General features: G+C 37.1%; 3 protein-coding genes across 8 annotated transcripts in view; 1 reads left to right on the top strand and 2 right to left on the bottom strand.

Annotated features, from left to right (window-relative positions):
• LOC101740483 (uncharacterized) overlaps positions 1-8,856 on the bottom strand; it is a 50,684-nt gene extending 41,828 nt beyond the window's left edge. For both annotated transcript variants that reach the window (XM_038013734.2, XM_038013735.2), the window contains exons 1-6: positions 8,366-8,856; positions 3,599-3,727; positions 2,395-2,530; positions 1,981-2,048; positions 1,039-1,149; positions 60-136 (exon numbers count right to left, since the gene is read on the bottom strand). In XM_038013734.2, coding sequence (XP_037869662.1) covers positions 60-136; positions 1,039-1,149; positions 1,981-2,048; positions 2,395-2,530; positions 3,599-3,727; positions 8,366-8,665 — 821 coding nt within the window. In that variant the 5' untranslated portion in view covers positions 8,666-8,856. The remainder of the gene's footprint in view (positions 1-59; positions 137-1,038; positions 1,150-1,980; positions 2,049-2,394; positions 2,531-3,598; positions 3,728-8,365) is intronic.
• A 1,883-nt stretch (positions 8,857-10,739) lies between these two features.
• LOC733042 (Erg28-domain containing protein) lies at positions 10,740-21,047 on the top strand. 3 transcript variants are annotated; one of them, XR_009974149.1, is made up of 6 exons: positions 10,740-11,163; positions 11,969-12,059; positions 14,294-14,412; positions 15,644-15,876; positions 19,769-19,905; positions 20,828-21,047. XR_009974149.1 is itself a non-coding variant. In NM_001047034.1 (4 exon segments), coding segments are annotated over 4 exon segments (525 nt in total). In that variant the 5' UTR covers positions 10,821-11,021; the 3' UTR covers positions 15,817-16,148.
• Positions 17,036-22,390, bottom strand: LOC101736385 (calmodulin-like protein 4). 3 transcript variants are annotated; one of them, XR_009974202.1, is made up of 7 exons: positions 22,178-22,390; positions 22,069-22,099; positions 21,149-21,262; positions 20,171-20,262; positions 19,612-19,719; positions 18,480-19,291; positions 17,036-17,820 (listed from the first exon to the last, which is right to left on the bottom strand). XR_009974202.1 is itself a non-coding variant. In XM_004922155.5 (6 exons), exons 1-6 carry the CDS (start codon positions 22,178-22,180, stop codon positions 19,190-19,192), a joined length of 450 nt encoding a protein of 149 aa, XP_004922212.1. In that variant the 5' UTR covers positions 22,181-22,373; the 3' UTR covers positions 17,036-19,189. The 3 variants fall into 3 exon arrangements, 1 of the variants encoding a protein (XP_004922212.1); XR_009974203.1 differs by having other exon boundaries at positions 18,495-19,291; positions 22,178-22,374; XM_004922155.5 differs by having other exon boundaries at positions 17,036-19,291; positions 22,178-22,373.
• Positions 22,391-22,514: the final 124 nt, after the last annotated feature.

The following is a 22,514-nucleotide window of genomic DNA, read 5'->3' as shown; positions in this document are numbered from 1 at the left end:
GACCTTTTTAATTTAAGTTTACTCCCGCACAATAGCATCATAAGGCAAGGAAAACTTACGCATGATGAGGCTGCAAGGGAACTTCGTCAGCTAAAGGATTACTGTCGCGGGCGTTCTCCTCCGCTGAAGCCAGCAACTGGAAGATAAAGAAAAGTTATATTCAAGCATCTTCAGCAACTCAAAAAGGCCGTAGCCGACTGAGATGTTTTTCGTGCAAACTACCGCCTATTTAAAAAAAAAAAAGATTTGTTAACTTTGACCCTTGATATCACATATAACGAACTAATAGTATCTGAAATAGTTTGATACATTTTACATATGGATAAGTTTACATATGGACTTGTTTTTGCCTGAAATAAATAATAAATAAAATAATTAAAAATACTAATAGTTTCTTATCTATCTCCAGTCCATAATGAACAAGCTAAGAAGTATGTTATGCATTTTATTTTCTGTATTTATCAGGATGGTAGGTAATGAAAATGTGTGAACCAACACTACACGCCTGCTTATTCAAAGATCTGACCCGTGCAAGGTAGTAAATTTAGGTAGAAAATCAATAATAGTGTTTTGCGAGTACAACCACCTTTGGTAGTAGTGGAGAGTATTATGAACATGGACTTTTTTTATTGCCTAGATGGGTGGACGAGTTCACAATCCACCTGGTGTTAAGTGGTTATTGGAGCCCATAGATATCTATGACGTAAATGCGCAGAGATAGGCAGGGCGGTGGTACCTACACGCGCAGACTCACAAGAGGTCCTGCCACCAGTAATGACGCAAATTATCATTTTGCGGGTTTGATTTTTATTACACAATATTACTCCTTAACTGTGGAAGTCAATCGTGAACATTTGTTGAGTACGTATTTCGTTAGAAAAATTTGTACCCGTCTGAGATTGCAACACCGGTGCATTGCTCAACACTAATGCACCGCACGTCTTATCTATTACACAACGATCCCGCCTATTTCTGCTATGGTTTAACTACCACCACAGTTAACATGACCACAGTGCTGACACCTATAATGTATATCACCTGCAGTATATCCTCGTGTCTAATCAGGAATCGCTCAGGGGCATTGTTCGCTGATGAGACCTGCTCGCTCAGCAGTGGAAGCAGGTACTGTCCCAGCGCTGGTGCCTCCACCTGAAAAACGTAACAGCGATCTTTGAGCTCATCAAATATAATGCAATTTTTTTTTTTTAAGTGAAACTTCTTTAGAATCGTTGTGGTTTCAAACTCGATGAAACGAAAAAATAAGTCCATAGAGACAGTTTAATACAGCGCCATCTATGAGATTTTTTAATACTAACGTGCGTATGAAACCTCTTGTAATGAATTTTAATTTAGGATTATACGTAAAGTTAAAATATCAATTCACAGAGGGCGCTACCTCATACTATAAAAGATGATTTACAATTATTTACTAATGACAAAATTTTACATATACTTAGACATTTAGGATGATTCTATTTTAATTTTTGAAGGTTTCACTTCTACCACGTGTGAATTGCACACATGTATTTTTATCTTTATTTAAGGAGATTATTCACCTATTGAATATGTAACTCCATTGTGCAACAAAAGAGAGTAACAGAATCATTATATAAAAAAATAAAGGAATCTGTTATCGTCTCTGAAGGCCCACCAAAATGCCCACCTGATGTTAAGTGGTTACTGGAGCCCATGGACATCTACGACGTAAATGCGCCACCCACCTTGAGATATAAGTTCTAAGATCTCAGTATAGTTACAAGTTAGCTGTTTCCTTATTGTTAAATATGTCAACAATTGTTTAAGACTGTATTCAAGTGTATTCATGACTAAGTGTGGGTACACTTTCTACTATAAACACGAGTGACTATTGTCGCACAAAACATTCTGGCTCGAACAGTCGAACGGAGCGGAGCTCTCTGTTGATATGCTGTACACTTGGGTTGCATCTATCATTTAAATAAATTAAAACATTATACATACCCCTTCTTTGTACTCTAAATCAATATTAGTGGGATGTGATTCTGCAACAGATGAACTGTCTGATGAACCTGAAATGATTTTTTTATATTGACAATCTCGCTTTATTTTTATTATGAAATGAAAGAATAGGCTCACAGCCCACCTGGTGTTTAGTGGTTACCAGAGTCCAAGGACAACAACAAGGACATTAAAGCCATCACCCACCTTCAGACATAAGTTCTTTTGTTCGTTATGTTTTAGTCTTTTAGGTCTCTTAGAACTAGATTCGTTATTAGTATCGTTGGGATTCGTCTCTCCCAGAGTCTACTGGATATTCCGGTGCTTTAGTAACATAAATTAGATCAGTGCGCCGCCTAGGGCACCGGTGATCTACAAGACAGTCAACTGTCTTCGAATCAAAGCCGGTTCACTCACATGCATCTTCTAGTTCTGTCCATTGATCGTCGGAGTCCGAGTCGGCGCCGACGTCGGACGCGTCAGAGGCGGGGTCGGCGCCGCGCCGCCTCACGCCAGCCGCGCGGCGCGCCGCTTCGCTGCGGCGACGCGACATCTGCACGACAAGGCCACGACAACGTCACGACAACATTAGACACGGGTTCCCGATATTCAAACGATATTTAAAACGATAAGGAAGGTGTGAAGTGACAGGAATGGGCAAGATAAAGAATGAGTATATCAGAGGAAGTGTGAAAGTAGCCCAGGTGATTGACAAATTAAAGAGCGGACGGTTAGTGTGGTATGGGCATGTGATGCGTAGAGGGGGGATGCATGTGACTAGATGTCTGGCAATGGTAGTGCAAGGTAGAGATCGACCGAAGAAGGCATGGATGGAGTGTATGAATGACAATTTGAGAGAGAAAGGAGTGAGTGTTGAGATGACGGCTGATAGAAAAGAATGGAAGAGAAAAATTAGCTGTGCTGACCCCACCTAGTGGCATAAGGTGGAGAAAAAGAAGACTTAAAATGTGATATTATAAGCCCGTTTAATAGTGTCTGTGTTAACATCGAGAGGTGAAGAAAGGTTGTTTGGTTTAAGCGACTTTTTTTTCTTCCTTTCTAAGCTTGAGCCTTGAGAAACTATGTCAGCGTAACACTAACAAGTAGATAAGTTCACGGGGCTCAAACCTGACGACGTTGCTAACACTAAACCTAGCAAGAGCAGTGCTTCGCAGAATCTACCACCGGATCGGCAACTCGCCGAACCCTTCGTCGCAAGCGACGGGTTCGACGTGAACGATGACCAGTGGTTGGGGTACCAAAAAGCACCGCTAATGGATCGGGAGGATCCTAAACGGCATGTTTATGACGACGTCAGCTGTTTGTTTACCGTTCGGTCCGCAGGATCGGGAATGTTTAAACGACATTTTTGAGAGCGATTTAAAGTTTAAAATTTGGAAAAAAATATCATTAACAAATACACTTCTTTAGCTGGGTATTTGAACAGGGTTAAACTTAATTGAAGTTCAATTGAAAACATCGAATTGCTGATACTGATACTAATAACAAATAAAACGGACCTTTAATTACAAAGATAAATGTCGCGTATTTGGCGAAATGCCGCTTCAACCAAATAACCTTTCACTCCTCAATATGACGTGTTGTACAAATTTCCACTTGCCTCTTTGCCTTTAGCTATAGGTCGGCGCCGGGGTAAGCGTTGCGGCCTCGTGGGGGCTCTCTGTCGGCCTCTGCTGCAAGACCATGATGATGACGAGGACCCACTGCCGGAACCACGATGGCCCATCAGCTGCAAAGTTAAAAAAAACAACGTGTTAGTTTGATAAAACAAACCCTGATCTTAGTGGATAGAACATAACAGCTTCTAGACGCTGCGGACTTCACGTAAACGCCTCAAACAACACAGAAACATATTTAACCGACTTATAAAAAGGAGGTGCTCAAATCGACTCATTTATTTTTAATGGCTGTTAACTTAGAACTAAAAGACGTACACTGACCAGGCGACAAAGTACGAACCGACCGCTCACATGTGTACATGAAATAGATGACAAACGAATGAAACGAAAACTTTTTTACTGGTGGTAGGACCTCTTGTGAGTACGCGCGGGTAGGTACCGCTGCCCTGCCTATTTCTGCCGTGAAGCAGTAATGCGTTTCGGTTTGAAGGGTCGGGCAGCCATTGTAACTATACTGAGAGAACTTAGAACTCATATCTCAAGGTGGGTGGCAGCATTTACGTTGTAGATGTCTATGGGCTCCGGTAACCGCTTAACACCAGGTGGGTCGTGAGCTCCTCTACCACACTAAACAATTAAAAAATAAAATATTTTAAAGCCTGAGTAAGGTTTACGACCTTATCATTAAGTGGCAGTTGACTGATATTGGATTTAACGCTAAACTCCCCACAGTTCTCTTTTTTGTCCAATTTACCAGTAGATTCAAGGGGGTGCTCAGGTGTTATAATTATAATATCAATATTACCGAACGTGTAGGTAAGCTCACAGGCCTGCCTCAGCCTAGTCGACTTTGATAACATCTAAATACAATTTTATTTATTGGTGGTACGACGTCTTGTGAGTCCGCACGGGTAAGTACAACCACCCTGCCTATTTCTGCCGTGAAGCAATAGCGTGTTTCGGTTTCAAAGCGGGTGGCGGTATTTACATCGTTGATAACTATGGGCTCCGGTAACCCGGTTAATACAAGTTTGACCGTGAACTCTTCCAGCCATCGAAGCAAAAAAGAGGTACCAAACTCGAAGCGCTTATAGCAAATTCGTCGTTGATGTTGAGTTGGACGACCACGGGCGCGGTCTGGAGGGATATTGATATTACATCTACGTGCAATGTAAGCGTAGTCTGGATAGAGCTACGGCATGACCTAGGTCATCGGGGCGCCGGGACCACTAGGAAATCGATTCGCAGCCTGACCTCGGGCAAACCGGCGAGGTCAGTCATTTAACAGCAGACAGTTATAGAAAACACATTGCCCGATATATTTTCTCAATTCCATCAGTGCTGCTGTGGCTTTTAAAACAAATCTTTCGCTATGACACACTGAGTTTCTCGCCGGATCTTCAAAGTGGGTTGCGATTTTCCGATCCGGTGGTAGATTCTGCGAACTGTAACTATACTGAGACCTTAGAACTCACATCTCAAGGTGGGTGGCGGCGTTTACGTCGTAGATGTCTATGTAACCACTTAACACCGGGTGGGTCGTGAGCTCGTCTATCCATCTATGCAATAAATAAAAAATACATTTTAATTGACGAAAAAAGAAATCGGATAAGTTTCGTCCTTAAAGAGGTCCTCAAAAATTCTACAAAGCACTGCTCTTGCTAGGGCTAGTGTTAGCAAATTCTCTCAAGTTGAGCCCGTGAGCTCACCTATCTACCTGTCGTAGGTAGAATAGACCGCTAGGCTACCAGCGAATCGATAGGGACACACATTTCGTATAATTAAAACATTCAGCCGCAGATTTCCGAGTAGTTATCGAGCGAGTGCAAGTCTTAGCTTATATAATTATTACGCAGGCGATCTGGGTGAACCTAAGTGCCTGTGTTTTAATAACTAAGATTCCGGAAGTGTGTAGTCATAATATAAAAAACACTAAGCTCACTATTTCGATCGCATTAGATTTTGGGAGAAAGGGGAATCCCCGTGCTTCGTTGCCATATCGTAATATAATCATTATTAAATGCAAAAAACATGATTTTTATGGAATCGTATTTCCAGGTATTAAAATTTATTCAAAATGTAATGTAATATGTAATGTAATGTTTTTTTTAAAGCAGATTGACGAGAAAGCTCTATGCCTCTGACTATTGAGTTTACCATAAGAATGACCTTTAAATCAATCACCTTAAAGCCTAAACTCCAAAGCACTATTTACTGTAAACTTAATATTTATTAATTACGATCTTATTATGATGACATTAGAGACTAAGTTTAATAACCAATTTTGTAAGATTTGTCCTTTAAAAGATTACTACTGTCTCATTTTTCATTAGTGATAATAAGCCGTACTTTATTTACTTGTAACTTGACTGTTAGTTAAGGTGTAGAAAAGCAAAGTATTAAAACATATTTGTGTTGGATAATTAAAGGACCCTATAACCAATACATTTTACAGTATTTTTAATGTTTTCAAGTTTTTTGTTGCATATTATTAAATTATTCATTATTAGTATTATTATCTACTGCAATATTTACTTTTGAATGTGTATTATTTTATGGCTATATCAGCACTTAAACTGGATTACATGATCTCTGCACTGAACTAAGCTGAATAATGTTAGCTATTGTTCTACATCTTACCACATCTATATCCCTATTTACACTTATCCAATAAGTTCGTAACAATACTGTCAAATAGAAAATTGATATATAAAACTGTGTAAAAGAAAATAAACTCCCAACAAATATTTAATTCAGTAAAACAAAGGTAAAGTATCTTACAAACTTAACTGAACCCATCTATGAATATTTCTGCTTTATTCATGGAAAATAATAATTTGTTAGCGATTCAATTTGTTTCCAAAGATATTACTTTTCTATTCTCTTCATTTTTTGTCAATGTTTTTTGACACATATGACGCATAAAGACTCACATTGATAACTTATAAGTTCTAATACCTTAACTTGCACTCGTAGTAAAAACTATCAAGTGTTTTTCAGTAGCTTTCACAGTACTCTGCGGTTGCATAGGTACATATTATTAAGGGCACATATCGTCTTTCCACATTGAAAGTGTTCAATTTCCAAAAATATTCGAAATTGAGTTAATATGCGGAATCATTTGGTATCACCAGTATTTATCTCATAAATACTGTCAAAAGAGCTTAGTTTAATTTTAGCTTTTTTTAGTTTACCTGTTTTGACTACTATTAATAAAATTAATAAATAGTTTTATCTTACTTTAAAAGACAGATAATGTAATTGGTAAATAATAAAAAATAAATGTTGCAAAGATGATAAATATTAAAAATAGCTGACCCGGCAGACATCTTAGTGCCTCAATCGATAAATAAAAGACACATCAAAGGAAAAACAAAATTGTTTGTTTTTATATAACTCTGAGCTTTTTTATATTTTCTCACCTTTTAAACCTTCCCTGGCCTTCCACGAAAAATTCAAGACCAAAATTAGTCAAATCAGTCCAGCCGTTCTAGAGTTTTAGCGAGACTAACAAACAACAATTCATTTTTATATATAGAGATATCACATGTTAAGCCTTTAAAACACTCTCCTGTGAAATTATTAAGTTTTGAGATTATACAGTTTTAATACGAGAAGAAAGATATTTCCCTGAATGTATAATGTATTTCACAATACAGGAGGTCCTATATTACTGCCATCCATGTTGTCAAATGAATATTTGACAACATGGATGGCAGTAATATAGGACCAAAAATATTTTTAAAAACATGTGTCACTAAGCAACTATACTCTTTGATAAATGTACCGAATTTGCAGATTATTTAACTGTGTAAAAGCAATATTATGTAAAACCGTGTAAATAAGGGGGATAGCTTATTGACGTTCACCTCAAATAGAGCTGCAACTCTACTCAGCTAAAGGGAGAAATTTTTTAATGGCTTAATGGTAAATAATCAACAACAATGATGTCAGCAGTGCCCGGCATAAAGTCAATGCCTACTACTGATGACTCTGCAAATCATGTTTGAAGAAAGACCTGTCAGAGCTCTTGATTTTACTGAGACTATCGGAAAGCTTACATATTATTGTCAATGTATGGAAACCAGCTTGTTATTGGAGAACATTTATGTTCATGTCGGAAACAAATATTGTATGTCAACTATTTAGTTTTTTGTATCACTTCTCTGTGACTCCTGCTACTATGAGGATAACAATTATAGGTGTTTTGCATAGCCTGATTTTTTCTGATTTAAGTGGGTGATATTTACCAAATTTTTTCTGTCTATTGTCCTAATTATTTTTCAAATATTAAATAAATTTTTCTTTTAACAAAAGTCACTTGTTCATAGTTTTAGAATTCGTAATTTTACCTTCTGTGTTATTTTCTATTCGATTCTATCCAAAGTGATCATTTTAAATGGTAAATTGCACATTAAATTGTATGCAGGCTTTTGCTGAAATTCAGATTTAAGCAATCAATACATTTTATGAGTGTGCAATACCTGGTGTGTGTATGTATAAAAATACACTGTATATTTTGTTAGGTTTTTCTTTTACCATTTTCGGGAATTCCAAATATAATAGAATAAAAATGAGCTGATTTTAATAGAATAGGAAAATCTATGTAATGTGTTGTATTGATTGTCGCAATAACATCAATTAGCGAATGCCCGAGGTCAATGACTTTGAATAAGAGGCGAAGAGGAGTCAGTAAGGATACATTGTGTGATCTATCGAAGTGGAATAGGCAGCCATGTTGGACTCACAGCTATTTCGTAGAGGGAGGGGAAGTCCTGCTGAGGCTCGTCTGCAAGACCGGCGAGGAGCCCGAGCTCGGCGCTAAGGTCTGCAAGCTCCGCGCCTATGCGGTCCGCACGATCGGCATCACCCAACTCGTCTTTCAAGATGTCACCTATCTCATCAGACACTGCCGCTACAGCAGATGCCACTTCGTCCGTGGGCACACCCTCCTTGCCATTGCCTTCGCCGCCGCCGGCAAACAGCTCCGATTCCTCGGCAATACCAGTCCCGTTGCGCCCTAAGCATTTCTCCACAGAAAACATCATTCACGGTCAAATAAACACAAATTACACGATAAACGAAACATCTAAAGTCACTGTTCTTCGTTTCTAATCACTTGTTTGAAAAGAAATCTGTAAACCGGAGACAAAAAACCATTTTATATCTACACCGATTTATTCCGAAGTTTTTGACAATACCAATATGGCGACGGTATTTTTAGGAATTTGTGACCAGTTGCAGCCGGATAACGTAACATTATTTCTTATAGCAACATTACATGCTGTATTGAAATATAATAAAACAGGCTACAATCAATAAAATATGTGTTTCCAACTCTCTATGAAATGGAATTAGTTTTAAAGAAGCAATTTGAATAAACCAACCAAAACCAAGTGTTCAAGTTAAATTTAAAGTTAAACTGAAGTTCAGCCGAATTTTTATAACAAAAAAAATGTTTTGATCAAATTACCTTTCCAAAATTGAACTTAATAGTTAGTTAAATGAGTATTTTCGTAATGCAGGTTGATGTGACTTTTAAAATACTATCGGGAAAAGTATCGAGAGGAATTTGCAAGAGCGCGAGAAGCAAAGTACTGTGAATTTTTATGTACATTTAATATTTCAACCGGTTTAAACGTATAATAAGGGTAGTTTATTAATTTTTTAACATCTGTCAATGTGTACAAATGTGAGAAAATTAAACGAAGCTGTTGGACATAAATTGTAGAGATTTTTCAAAAAGTCCACTCAAAAGTCTCAGTAAATAACCACCTTTTTATACTGAAACTATACTTCATCCATCCCATATTATCAATTATCAACTCGTTTCGTTTAATTGCATCCCAATTGATTAATGTCTTAAATTAATCAATTTCTTTCAATTTGGCTCCATATTACATATACTTTTATACTTCTATACTAATATTAATACTTAATACTATAATATAATATATATGTCGGCGGCGGTTAATACTATAATATATATAATATTATAAAGAGAAAAGATTTGTTTGTTTGTTTGTATTGAATAAGCTCCGAAACTACTGAACCGATTTGAAAAATTATTTCACTGTTTGGAAGCTACACTATTCCCGAGTGACATAGGATATAACCTTTTTTGAAAAAAAATAAGGATCCTTACTAAAACTCTAATAATGTAACCCTAGGTGTAAAAAAGTATCTAAAATATTCTTTACATCGCGTGCCCTGCGAAAACTATTGATGATAGAATAAAATAATGTACTACAACTTTGTAGAACACATTATTATTTACAAGAAGTGTCGTGACAACATTTGTCTAACTATTATAGTTGTGCTGCAATAAGTGTTCTTTTATTTAAAAAAAAGTGTGTGTGTCCGCTCCGACGCACGACTGGAGTTTACTGGATATAATAAAAAAGTGTGTGTGTCCGCTCCGACGCACGACTGGAGTTTACTGGATATAAAAAATTAAACGAAACAATACGAGAAATAGTTCTATATTACGACAACACGATACACTACAGATTATTAACAAATTAACGAGACACAAAACAAACGACTAACAAATATATGAAAATACAATAATGAGAGAAACGCGCGATCAGTACGAGGCTTTGTGGCGGACTGCCGGCGCAGCAGCCCGGCGTCACCTGCGATAACGCATTTCGTGTGACATGCGCAATCAGGCGCATAACGCATTTCGTGTGACATGCTAGTACGATTTTGGTCCCCATAATTTTCATACCCCGGGCCTATATATGTAAATCGATTCTAAAGGAGTAAACTCCAAAAAATAAAACGACGTTAAATATCGTTGAAATTTTTGTTAAAAACCCGGGCGGAGCCGGAGCGTGCCGCTAGTTTTTCATAAAACAGAATATACAACAGTCCATACATGGTTCTGCGCCATACATAACAATATAAAACAGCTGTATGGTGTGTTACCTTATTTTCTTTTATATTGGCGGTCCTTTTTGATTTCGCCAAAGTCAAGTTGTGTTATCTTATCTTGCCAATGTGATAGCTGTCCAACTGGATATTTGGAAAAATGTAATTTGACTGTAATTTCTACTACTGTCAAAATTGACATTTCTAAATCGACTGACATTGAAGTTTGACGGAGGGTAAAATTTGAAATGTGTGGATTCTGCATAGACCATAGACCTTGGTTTCCTACTTCATTGGGATTCTGCGCGTAACACACCGGAATCATTTTATCGAAATTTCATTATAATTTTAGTATAAAAAACTATAATGCAGGTAAAATGCTGCATTACGAGTCACGTTAGAGGTTTCCGTTTTAATACGGACCAGAAATACAAGTGACTTAATTTAATTAACTCGTAATTTTTAACGTTTTGATGTCACTTTACGAAAGTAAAACTTTAGCTTTTACTTTATATAGTGTTTAACGTTATAATGGCTGTACAGAACAAAGTTTTATACGCTTTCCGGGGATGGATAGCGTTCGTCGCGTTCATGGATTTGGGGACGGCCGGTCGATCGTATATCGAAGGAAGATCATTTCTCAATAACAATGGAGAGACTGAGCACTTAGACGGTAACACACTGTTTATTTATTGGTCATATATTCAGTTTACTTAAAACACACAAATTACATTAAACAGATCTATAAATTTTGACATTATTTTTAATTAAGACTTGTTACTTGACTTGTAATATGTTGCTCTGTAAAAACAAGGAAATCTGATTTAAAATCTATTTATTTTCATAGAAATTCGTTCGCAATTCTATATAGAATTTGATTTTCTAACTTCATATTTTTTCATCTCTGTCACTGGTGTTTTATTGACATACTACATTATTTTGTACTGGTTCTCGACAGCTCAAGCATGGGAAAAGTTAATATTAAAAGGAGTACACTTTCTTCACTTATAGAATAGAATAAATATATTGTACACAACACAACACATATTTGTGCAAATAATATCATGCAATAAAAATTCAACTGTAAATTATATAGAATTCTGTAATTAGGCAGCGGCTTGGCTCTGCCCCTGGCATTGCTGAAGTCCATGGGCGACAGTAACCACTCACCATCAGGTGGGCCGTATACTCGTCAGCTTACAAGGGCAATAAAAAAAAAAGTTAAACTATTTCTACATTTAAGGTCTTATTTTCTATTATTTATTTTTATTGAATAAAAGGATAGTAATCAAAATTAGATTATAAAAATACTATTTTTCAATATTGAGTAGTAAACCCACCAAATGATGTGCATGGGACGTTGTGATTCAGCCTGTCTCAATGATACACCCAGAGCTATATCTAGCTGTCAATGTTGTCATAACATTGTGAATATTCTAGAATACTAGATAACACAGTTCAATTTTGTTGAATTCCAGGTGACTTCACGATATCGAGAATATTAGGAATGTATTCAGTTCTAAAAGCTCTAGCGCTCATACATTGCACCTTATACATACATTACAGACCGTAAGTGAATAAATAATTTTATTTGATTTATTTGAAATGAGAAAGCCCGATACCCACCTATCAAAGAGAGCACTGACCTGGAAAGTTTCTGGCAAAAGGAAGAGAGGCCGCCCCAGAACAACTTGGCATCGCTCGGTGTAGCAGGAGCTAGGGGTCTTGGGCATGACGTGGGAGGAGCTAGAACAGACTGCCCAAGACCGATATAAATGGAAAAATTTGATTCAAGCCCTACACCCCAGCAGAGGGTAATAGGAAAAAATGATGATGATGATGATTTGAAATGTAATGCAACTCTATAACCCTCTTATCCAAACAATTCTTACAACATGCATTTTTCATTCTTTACTTATTTTTTCTCCTTTTTTTTGAAACCATTTATCCCTTATTGAGTAATGAAATCGATAACTTTTGTAAATTACTCTTTAATTAGATCCGACAAGGCACAAATTTGTGCAAAAGAACTGTCAGTATGCTTAGTGTATACATAGACGCAAATGTTTGAACAGTTGTAAGTTGGTTCTTATTTTTGTAGTTTGATGGAAAAGCTCACTGTACCCTTGTATATAAGTTACAATAATATAGCCCTTAGATATCATATTGAGGTGGTTTATGCGACATTTATCTTTGTAGTTACAGGTCCAATTTATTTGGTATAAGCATCAACAGTTCAATGTTTTTAATTGACCTTCAAAAAACTTTTTTTTTGTTATGTTTTTTCCAAATTTTAAACTTGTAAATGGCTCTCTGGTAAAGGGGAATGCCCACTTTCCATAGTGTGCTAGGCCCAAGGTGGACATCAAATATTACTATAAAAATGGACTGATTCAAGTTCTTAAATGTATTAGATATCTAAAAAATATATTAAAATTGACGCCATTATTATAAAAAATATAATAAAAATAAAAAATTCGTTTTGAGGTTAATTTTCTATATAAATACCTCAAGAACTTTTCTTTTTTTAATGTTTAAGATGTTCCTAATGTATTTTTATCCAATTGTAGTTATTAGGGTATAAAAAACACACATACTTCTTTAAATATCTATATTATTCTATTTTTTCTTCATCTTCATACACAATTAGTAAATCATCTAAAAATAGCACAGGAGAGCATATACACGGTTTCAAATCTCGGTCAGGTTAAAACCACAATTCACACAATGGTTTTCAGCCGTAGTATGAAACGTTATTGATAAAAGCAAAATAAATCGAAGAAAAATCAAAACACATCCATTTTGAACGCAAGCACAAGCAGCAAGCGAAGTCCCAATCAGTCAGATTAAAATCAGTGTTGTCAGTATAAAGAAAAATAATTACATGAAATTCATATATCGATCATTTTTTTAAATAACCGATATTGGATTTATTTCTTAATCTTTTTTTTACGAGTATACATTATATTTTATTTTTAATGTTTTTGTTTTAGTTGTACATATTTAAATAACAATACAAGTTAAGTTTTTTTTTATTGCTTAAATGGGTGGACGATCTCACAGCCACCCTGGTGTTAAGTGGTTACTGGAGCCCACAAACATCTACAACGTAAATGCGCCACCCACCTTGAGATATAAGTTCTAAGGTCTCAAGTATAGTAACAAGTTAAAGTCCAATGGGTATGTCTTTGATGTTATTTTATGTGCTTAAAATCGATTAAAATCGATTGATTAATGATAATATTTAAAATGATTTATTTATGTTTTTTTATATACTTAAAATGTTTACTTAATACGTAAAAGGTTTTGAAGCTGGCAATATTTTTCCCGCAAAAATAAAATTCTTGTTTTTTTCAATAGAGTTACTTTTTTTAAACTACTTATTGTAAACTGTAGTGGCGCTTATTTGGAAGAAAGTAAATGCATATTTATTTATGACAAAATTAATGCACTAAGTATTTTTTCTCTAATCTATTGTCCGCTTTGGGCCTGAAATGGGCCGTCCCCTTTGCAAAAATGTCGTTTAAAACAAATAGCTTTTCGCCCCTCAATATTGTGAATTTTCCACTCATGCTCATGGTGATTCATTGTGAATTTGTCACTCCTCCTGATGGGTGAAACTGATTTTATTTGTGTCACAGCTGTTCTACTTTAAGCCATACGCTACCGGGGTCGCCTATGGACTATTTGTGTATACAAGCGAGCGAAATGTGCAGATCTCAAAACTGTGTAATGCCTTCCTCACTCAGAATCAATAAGTAAAACAACATAGCTCTCAATAATATACAATTTAATTTTTTCAGTGTCGTCTCAATGGGTTACTGGTCGTTGATTCTAACGATAATATTGTATTTCACTGAAGCATTTTACTTTAGATCAACGAATCTAAATTTCTATGTGGTGTTTCCGTGCGTTTTGAACAGTAAGTATTATTTTTTCATACATACTCAGTAGAGTATGGTATAATACCATCGAGATTTTGATCTTATGTCTAATTGGTGGTAGGGCCTCTTGTGAGTCCACAAAAGTAGGTACCACCGCCCTTTTTTTTTTTTTTTTTTTTTTTTCGGGTAGAGCGCTGAACCTCCTACGAGGTCCCCGCGCAAAAGGGGCGCGCGGGGTATGTGAGACTCTACGATCTGCATAGTGTTGTGAGCAGACCGCGGGCCCAAGGATTTTAGGGCCCACCCACTAAACGACTCCCCTGCACTCTTACACCCGACGTCCGATCCCCTCCGAGGTCAGAACCCGGATGAGGTAGGGGGGCTACCGCGGTCAACACTACAACCAGACGGCGCGGCTCACCCCAAGGACGCCCAGCCGACGGAGCCTTCGAGGCGAATCGAAGGCTCTGAAACGTCGGCCGTCTCGGTACGGCAGCCCGTCGGGCCGCCCGGACGGTACCGCTGGTGTCCCGGAATACCCCGCTGGACCAGAACCAGCCTGCCGGGTCGGGACGCGATACACCGTCGACCGGTCGCTCTATTTACTCCACGGCAGCGCGCTAGTGCTGGTAGCGCGCCGCGCGGCCTCACCCCCTCAGGTCGCCCCTTGACCTTCACCGGGGGGAGGCCGCTACCTACAGGGGCCGGGACGTACGGGCGTATTCCCGCCTCCGGCCCCCGGCTCGACGGCGACGGATCGGTGCGGAAAGGGAAGAGCTCTCCCTCTCTCGCTCCGCCGCCTCCTTCTGCGAGATGGTGGACTCGCAGAAGTCGAGCATCGCCTTCCAGGACGCGTCGCTGCCGAGCATCGTAGCCACGACGCGCGGCAGCGAGAGGTCCTCTCCTATGACCGCGACGAGGGCGGCACCACCGCCCTGCCTGTTTCTGACATGAAGCAGTAATGCGTTTCGGTTTGAAGAGTGGGGCAGTCGTTGTAATTATGCTGAGACCTTAGAATATCTCAAGGAGGGTGCCGCATTTATGTTGTAGATGTCTATGGGCCCCAGTAACCATTTACCACCAGATGGGCTGTGGGCTCGTCCACACATCTAAGCAATAAAAAAATGAGGTTCTTTTTTCCGTCCCGTCATCAAAGGTGTCGTTAGTATTATCGTCTGTCTTCGTTTTCGGAAGCGGTCTCCTGACACCCAGTATAGCAGAGTAAAAAGAAATTCATACACCAATGAAGTCAATATTTTCATTTTCCAGTTATCACACTTCTGGGTCTCGTGTACTTGCCGAACAAGCTGAGACTGTTTGGAACTGTACCCGGCACATCGGGCATGGACAGGGAGGTCGAAGACGAAAACGTTCAAATATTAAGACAAATGGGCAATTTCCGACGCAGAAAAACTGGCAACACTAAGAACAAACACGTCTAGATTCGCGTGCACTGCCAACACTGAGTCGAAGAGATCTGTCTTACACTTATTCTTTGTTTTGTAAGTAGTTAATCAAAATTTAATACACTGGAAGCTAACATCTGTTTTGCCCTGGATGTGTTAAGATGTTGGTGACGGACAAACATTCATGAAATATAGATGTGTGCTTATCGAGACGAGGTTTGTAAATTGTCATTAGCTAATATGGCCAACGGTTTACCAATGTTCATCAGTGGCTGGAAATACAGATTAGTCAGATAATGGAAGATGAAAAATTAACAGAGAATACAGTCTTATTATAGTAGGATCTCAAGGTCCCCCCAAAATAGTCAGTTATTTATTGCTTCTACATGAGCAAAGGAGCTCTGACTCATCTGAGGTTGAGTGGTCAATAAACATGACCTTGTGATGACCCATGACTTATTCAAAGGAGGCTTGTGGAGAGCACTTAACGGTAGGCAGCGGCTTGGCAGTGCCCCTGGCATTGCTGAAGTCCATGGGCGACTGTAACCACTCACGATCAGGTGGGCCGAATACAAGGGCAAAAAAATACTGCCTACAAGGGCAAAAAAAAACACCATCCGGCTTGTGATCTAACCCAAAGTCTCTCAATTGTATTAGACAACGTTTTTCCCACCCTTTAATTCGGAAAGCTCGACTGCTTTGCGGCAGAAATAGGTAGTACAGTGCCAACTATCCATTTACGTGTTGCCTTTTTTGTTCGGTAGGCCAATGTTCTAAGAGTTCCCCACGCTGCGGCAAGCGCGCCTTATATTTGGGACTGCTATGATGGTAAAGGCCACCAACTAACAACCCCCTGCATTTTAGCTCCAAACAAAGTTATTAAAGATAGGAGGGGTAATCGCAATTAACACTGCAACTAGACATGCAGTTCGAGGTCATAAATATCATAAATATGCCCTATCAATAATATTGGCAACAGAGCAATCTAACACCCAACCTTACCTTTGTAAGGATTTGGTGTTAGATGCATCTCTATGCAATTACCATCTTGTGTAAAGCAGTTGAAACTAAGTCAGTCAGATAACTTCTCATGGCTTGTGGATTCTCAGCCCTGTTAGGTTTAGGTTTACTGATTGAACTTATCAATAATATTTATTGATAACCAAAAAATATAAACGGACCATAAAATGTACCATATCAAGATTAATATGGATTTTTGTTTATAATAAATGAATAAAAGTTATGAATACACTGGTTTTTTTTTTCAAAGATAACAATTTTTATTTCATATAAATAAACAGTTTAGGAAGCATAAACGATAATTAAGTACAAATTAAGAAATGGATGGTCTATAAGGAATGTTGCCATTTATAATAATAACATTGCCACACATATAGTGAGTATAAAAAGATCCCCGTGCCGACTATAAACAATAGAATACAATATTCATTTACTAAACTATACATAAATGCTTGTAATTTTAAAGAGTTCATATTATTATATTTAACGAATCTCTAGTGTACAGCAAAGACAGCAAGCAGTGGTTTCTGAGAGGCCATTGACCCCAGATGACGGCTGAGTCGTTCCCGCGAGGTCATTGACCTCGGATGTCAGCTGGTTAACATTTTTTACTTAGTGCCAGCTGTATCTGGTACTTTCAGTTCTACTTGGCTTGCTTATTGCTGTGACGAACTCAACACATCCTGTTTTAATTTTTTTATCACTCAAAAGTATCAATTGATCTCAACATACTATTTTAAATGGTGACACAATAATAGTAACCCGAAACAGGCTGTCAGATGAATTGTGCAATAACACTTTTATTGACAAAGACCAGTGGTTCTCAACCTTCTTTACTCTGCGATGGGCTAACATAATCTTTACACTTTCGCGACACCCTTACTTACATGCAACATTTATGATAATTAAAGTGAAGGTAGGTACTAGGTACATTTATTAACTTATGCATCGTAGATATGTTGAACATAGTTGTACAGTTAACATCTAGTAAACATTTGTATATACAGTCAAAACCGTTTACTTTGACATCGTTTAATACAACATGCCGGTTATAATAACCAAGAACAAAGGTCCCGGCTGAATGCCATATGACCGCCTTATTAAAAATATTGCTTTCTACGACATTGGTAATAACGACATACCTCATAAAACGACCACTAATATTTCGGAGAATTAGATCTGTTACAACGACCGGCTAAGCTGTATTGTAAACAATTTGAATAGGTATCCACATTTGTCTTCAATGGCTTTTAAAATCAGGAAAGAAAACAATAGGATTTAGTTTAGTGTAGGGTCTTTTCTAATTCTTAGAAACAAAACACGTGCATGCGGTAGTCAAAGCCCGCTTCTTCATATCTCTGCAGTTAGTTTGTTACTTATCTATACACAAGACGCACCAAAACTTTGTGGAGTTATTCGTGAAACTTTCAAAATGTCGCAAAGAAAAAGAAAACAAATTAATATTGAAGAAAAATCGCGTATTATGCAAATATATTTTTCCAATAATTCCCTACCGATTTGTTTGTACTTGCACGATACACATTAAACATCACCGGTTTTTACGACTGAATATGAGCAGTCCCTTCGATGCCGTTATAACAGATTTTGACTGTACAAAAAAAATTGTATATACAAATGTTTCCCATATAAAAATATTGAGTTTGTAAATCTCGGAACACTTTATAGGGGTTTACGACACGGTGGTTGAGAACCGCTGGCACAAAGCTTAAAACGGAATTCAATGGTCTCCATTCTGCATAAAACTGGCAGTCATTTTAGTCTTTACGTCGAGCCGATATCGAGTTTAATTCTAATTATGTATATAGATGCATATCTAGAGGTGAAACTATTAGGTTTGAGCAACATTTATCTTTATAATTAAAGATCCGTTTTATTCGGCATCAGCATCAACAGTTCGATGTTTTTAATTGAACTTCAATTAAGTTTACTCCATTCAAATACATAGCTGAAGTAGTTCTTTTTTTGTCATAATATTTTTTTCTTTCTCCTGTTAAATTGCAAAAGTTTCGCTCAAACCAAATATCCTTTCACCCGTCAATATACATATATAATCGTCATAAATATAAAAATTAATTGCTGTTCGTTAGTCTCGCTAAAACTCGACAACGGCTGGACCGATTTGGCTAATTTTGGTCTTGAATTATTTGTGGAAGTCCAGAGAAGGTTTAAAAGGTAGAGAAAATATGAAAATGCTCGGAATTAAATAAAAATAACAATTCTGTTTTCCTTTTGATGTGTCCCCCATCGGACGGATTCCTTTTGTTTGTTTTAAGTTTATTTTATACAAAAGTTTAAGTCTTTTATTTATCGATTGAGGCACTACGAAGTCTGCCGGGTCAGCTAGTTATATTATATATAAAAAATGTCGTTAATAATAGTCCGGAACTGGGGCGCAGGCGATTTTAACGAAGTCTTCGTAGCGCACCGTAGCACTGTTGGAAACATTCGCTTCGCGGAAAATGTTGTCTACCTGCAAATTCAAACAAAGGTCGGCTGAACTGCTGGTTAGCTGAACCAGTATCTAACAAAGCGATTTCCTTTGTTTTGTATAAAACTTCCGTGTTATCTTACAAGGCTGGCATAATCACTTAGAAAGAGAGAGAGAGAGAATGGGATGGGTGGCGCATTTACGTTGTAGATGTCTATGGGCTCCAGTAACGCCTCAAGACCAGGTGGGCTTTGAGCTCGTCCACTCATCTAAGCAATACAAAAAAAAAACATAAAAAAGTATAAGCATTTTTAATTACATCTTAGAACACGTGAAAACTGATGGTAATACTGTTATCTTACTTCTCTGGCTGAGAGCCCTTCTCCCCATTTCTGCAGAAGCGTCCGCAGTTGCTTAGCCGATATCACTCCGGTCTTGTTCGGATCTCCGGCCTTAAACGCGTTTACTACCTATAAAAAAATCACGAAACTCATTTTTTTTTCTTTATTGCCCTATTAGGCAGACGACCGTATGGCCAGGGACAGAGCCAAGCCGATGCCTAAATTTAAGTACTTCTCCATAAGCCTCGTTTGAAGAAGGACATGTCATAGCGCTCGGGAGACACCGTGGAGGCGAGCCCATTCCAAATCCGGATGGTATGTGGCAAATAAGATGTCTGGAAATGCACTGCGTGAACAATTCCTCAGAGCACTCCCCATGGAACATACGGTACAAAATACAGAGGGAACCGAAGTCCCTCCGCAGACCCAGAGGCTCCATTATATGGCTCATACAAGCGCATTATGCTGGAGTACTCCTACAACGTGTTTCCTGTCACATGGAACCAATCTTACCATGTTATATGGGGTGATTACTGTATTTATAATATTTGTGTGAAATATATAAGACTTGACGGATTACCTCTGACGGAAGATTTTCGGCACGAGAATGTATGTGCATAACTTCAAGGAAATCCGCGAACGACATCTTCCCCCCTTTGCCCTTCAGATAACCTGTTGTTCATTAATAAATGTATAGTTTGATTCTATGTTTGTGTTCGTTCCAGCCACCATTATTATAAGCCTAATTCAGAGATGGAATAAATTATTTATTTATTTATTTATTCTTTATTTGTACACACAGTTAATATAATACAGTAATTGTGATAAGATATAAAAAATGGCAAGCTTAACTCAACAATTGAGTTATCTACCAGCTAACTGTTCTTAAGGAAGGAAAGCTTTACATGAGTGGGTAGATGAGTACAATCTAATCAATTTACTTATTTATACAATACACAATTGCAATAAAAATGATAAAAATAAACACTAATACATAATATTATTATATCAGACTATATACATACACAATTAAACACTTAAATAACATAAACATATACATACACATACATATATAATGAAATACATAAAATATAATTATAATCTGACTGTCTCGTTATTAACTTATAATTTAATTAATTTAAATATCCTTTAGATATGTACCTACTAAATTATGTATACAGAAATTGTTCTGAACATAGAGAGATTGCTAACTAAATAAATTTATGATAACTTTCAGATACTTCATCTTCAGTTCGTACTATGATCATCAATGGAGTCTTATTTACTACAATATTGTAATCGTCCACATATACACAATGTATACCCAAACAATCTGGCTGCCGTCTTGAAAAAACGAAGTTATGGTAAACAGCTCAAGAGAAAAGACGTCATATAGTTCAATGACAAATCTTAAATTTAGAGTAGATGGCTCGCTGGAGTCACGCTCTTACTGACTTAGAAAATTTCAACTCATCTAATAAAAGTACTGGATACTGATTGTAGATAAAAAGAGAAAAAAAATATATACACAATAATTTACCGGTAATAGAAAACTTACCAGCCAACTCCTGGATTGTGGGACTCATGCCTAATGACCTCATGATGACGGTCAACTCATCCAGAGAGGTGATTTGACCAGACCGAGCAAACAAGTAGAAACATTCACGGAATTCTGAAATTAACTTCATATTATTCATAATCAAACTTTTTTATCTGTATATATTACTGATAGTACTCTGTATAGGTACTGCTGAGGTTGATTGGGGTCAGGAGTCATGACTTACTGGTCTTGACAACTTTGGACACTGAGGGAATACCTAGAGAAGCTCAAAGGGGGCTTTTAGATCTCATTCACTACGTAAACAGAATTTTATGACATTGAGGTAATTTTCTGTTTCTATGATTTAGTTTGGATGTGCAATAAAAGGCGACTACAAGTTCCAGAGGAGAACAAGCAACATTCTCCACATATGTAAGGTGTGTTGTGAAACCGCACATGTGGGCACTACCGTCCTAAATATATCTGTCTTAAAGCTGATATAAGTGAGATATCAACCTCAGGTTCTGGATGGGTTTTGGCAATCGCATTGTAATTCGTTTGGACTCCGGTAAATAACAGTAGCCAACCCAAACAATGTCATTCCGTCAATTCGTTTTCCAGATTAATCTTATCAAACATTTTCTTCATTATCATCTTTTATCAATGAGATTCATTATCTATTTCTTTTGACGAATATGACTATTACGCTGTTATTTCGTGTTGAACATGTTATCAAATCCAATATGCAAAGTTCCGTTATTTGTCCTACATATAAATTTTTAGTTTTTGTTATAAACTTCATGCTGTACGATGTATGAAAACTGGATAACGACATTACTTAATTTCATATAAATCATTTGTAATGCGCATCAATACCTATTATCTTTTAATTATTACGAAAATTAAAGTGAACGGCGTGGCTAATGAAAATAATTTACCATCTATATCTTGTTCCTTGAAATAACGCGCCTGTAACAAAATCTGTTATGTTTTAAAATGTTAATTAATAATGAACTTATGGACTTTAATTTAGTTTTTATTACATACCATTTTGATAGGTGGTGCTAAAGTATTTTGATTGGAAACGAAAAGATTTTTAGAAAGACGATTGTATTGTTATCAAAATAAAGTGCAATGTTTTTATTTGCTAACTAATTAGGCAAAGGAAACACAGCCCGTGTATTTGAGATTCTATTGTATTATTTAAAAGAACTCATACCTACAAAAAGTACAATCTAGCAATGAAATAATTTTTATTTTGACATAAGAATAAAAAAAAATGAGAAGGAATCACATAAATAAGATTAACAGATATAATCTTTCAGCACAATTATTATTGTAGAAATCGACAGAAACTTTTATGATCTCAAGATTCAAGAAGCCT

This window comes from Bombyx mori, chromosome 11 (assembly GCF_030269925.1).
Source record: "Bombyx mori chromosome 11, ASM3026992v2".
NCBI classification, from domain to species: domain Eukaryota; kingdom Metazoa; phylum Arthropoda; class Insecta; order Lepidoptera; family Bombycidae; genus Bombyx; species Bombyx mori.
This window is presented reverse-complemented; position numbering and strand designations above follow the sequence as displayed.

Coding starts and splice junctions, on each gene's coding strand:
- LOC101736385 (XM_004922155.5), bottom strand. Junction 21,263..22,068: donor CAAGGAACAAGATATAGATG/GTAAATTATTTT, acceptor AGTTAATTTCAG/AATTCCGTGAATGTTTCTAC. Junction 19,292..19,611: donor AAGGGCTCTCAGCCAGAGAA/GTAAGATAACAG, acceptor TTGAATTTGCAG/GTAGACAACATTTTCCGCGA.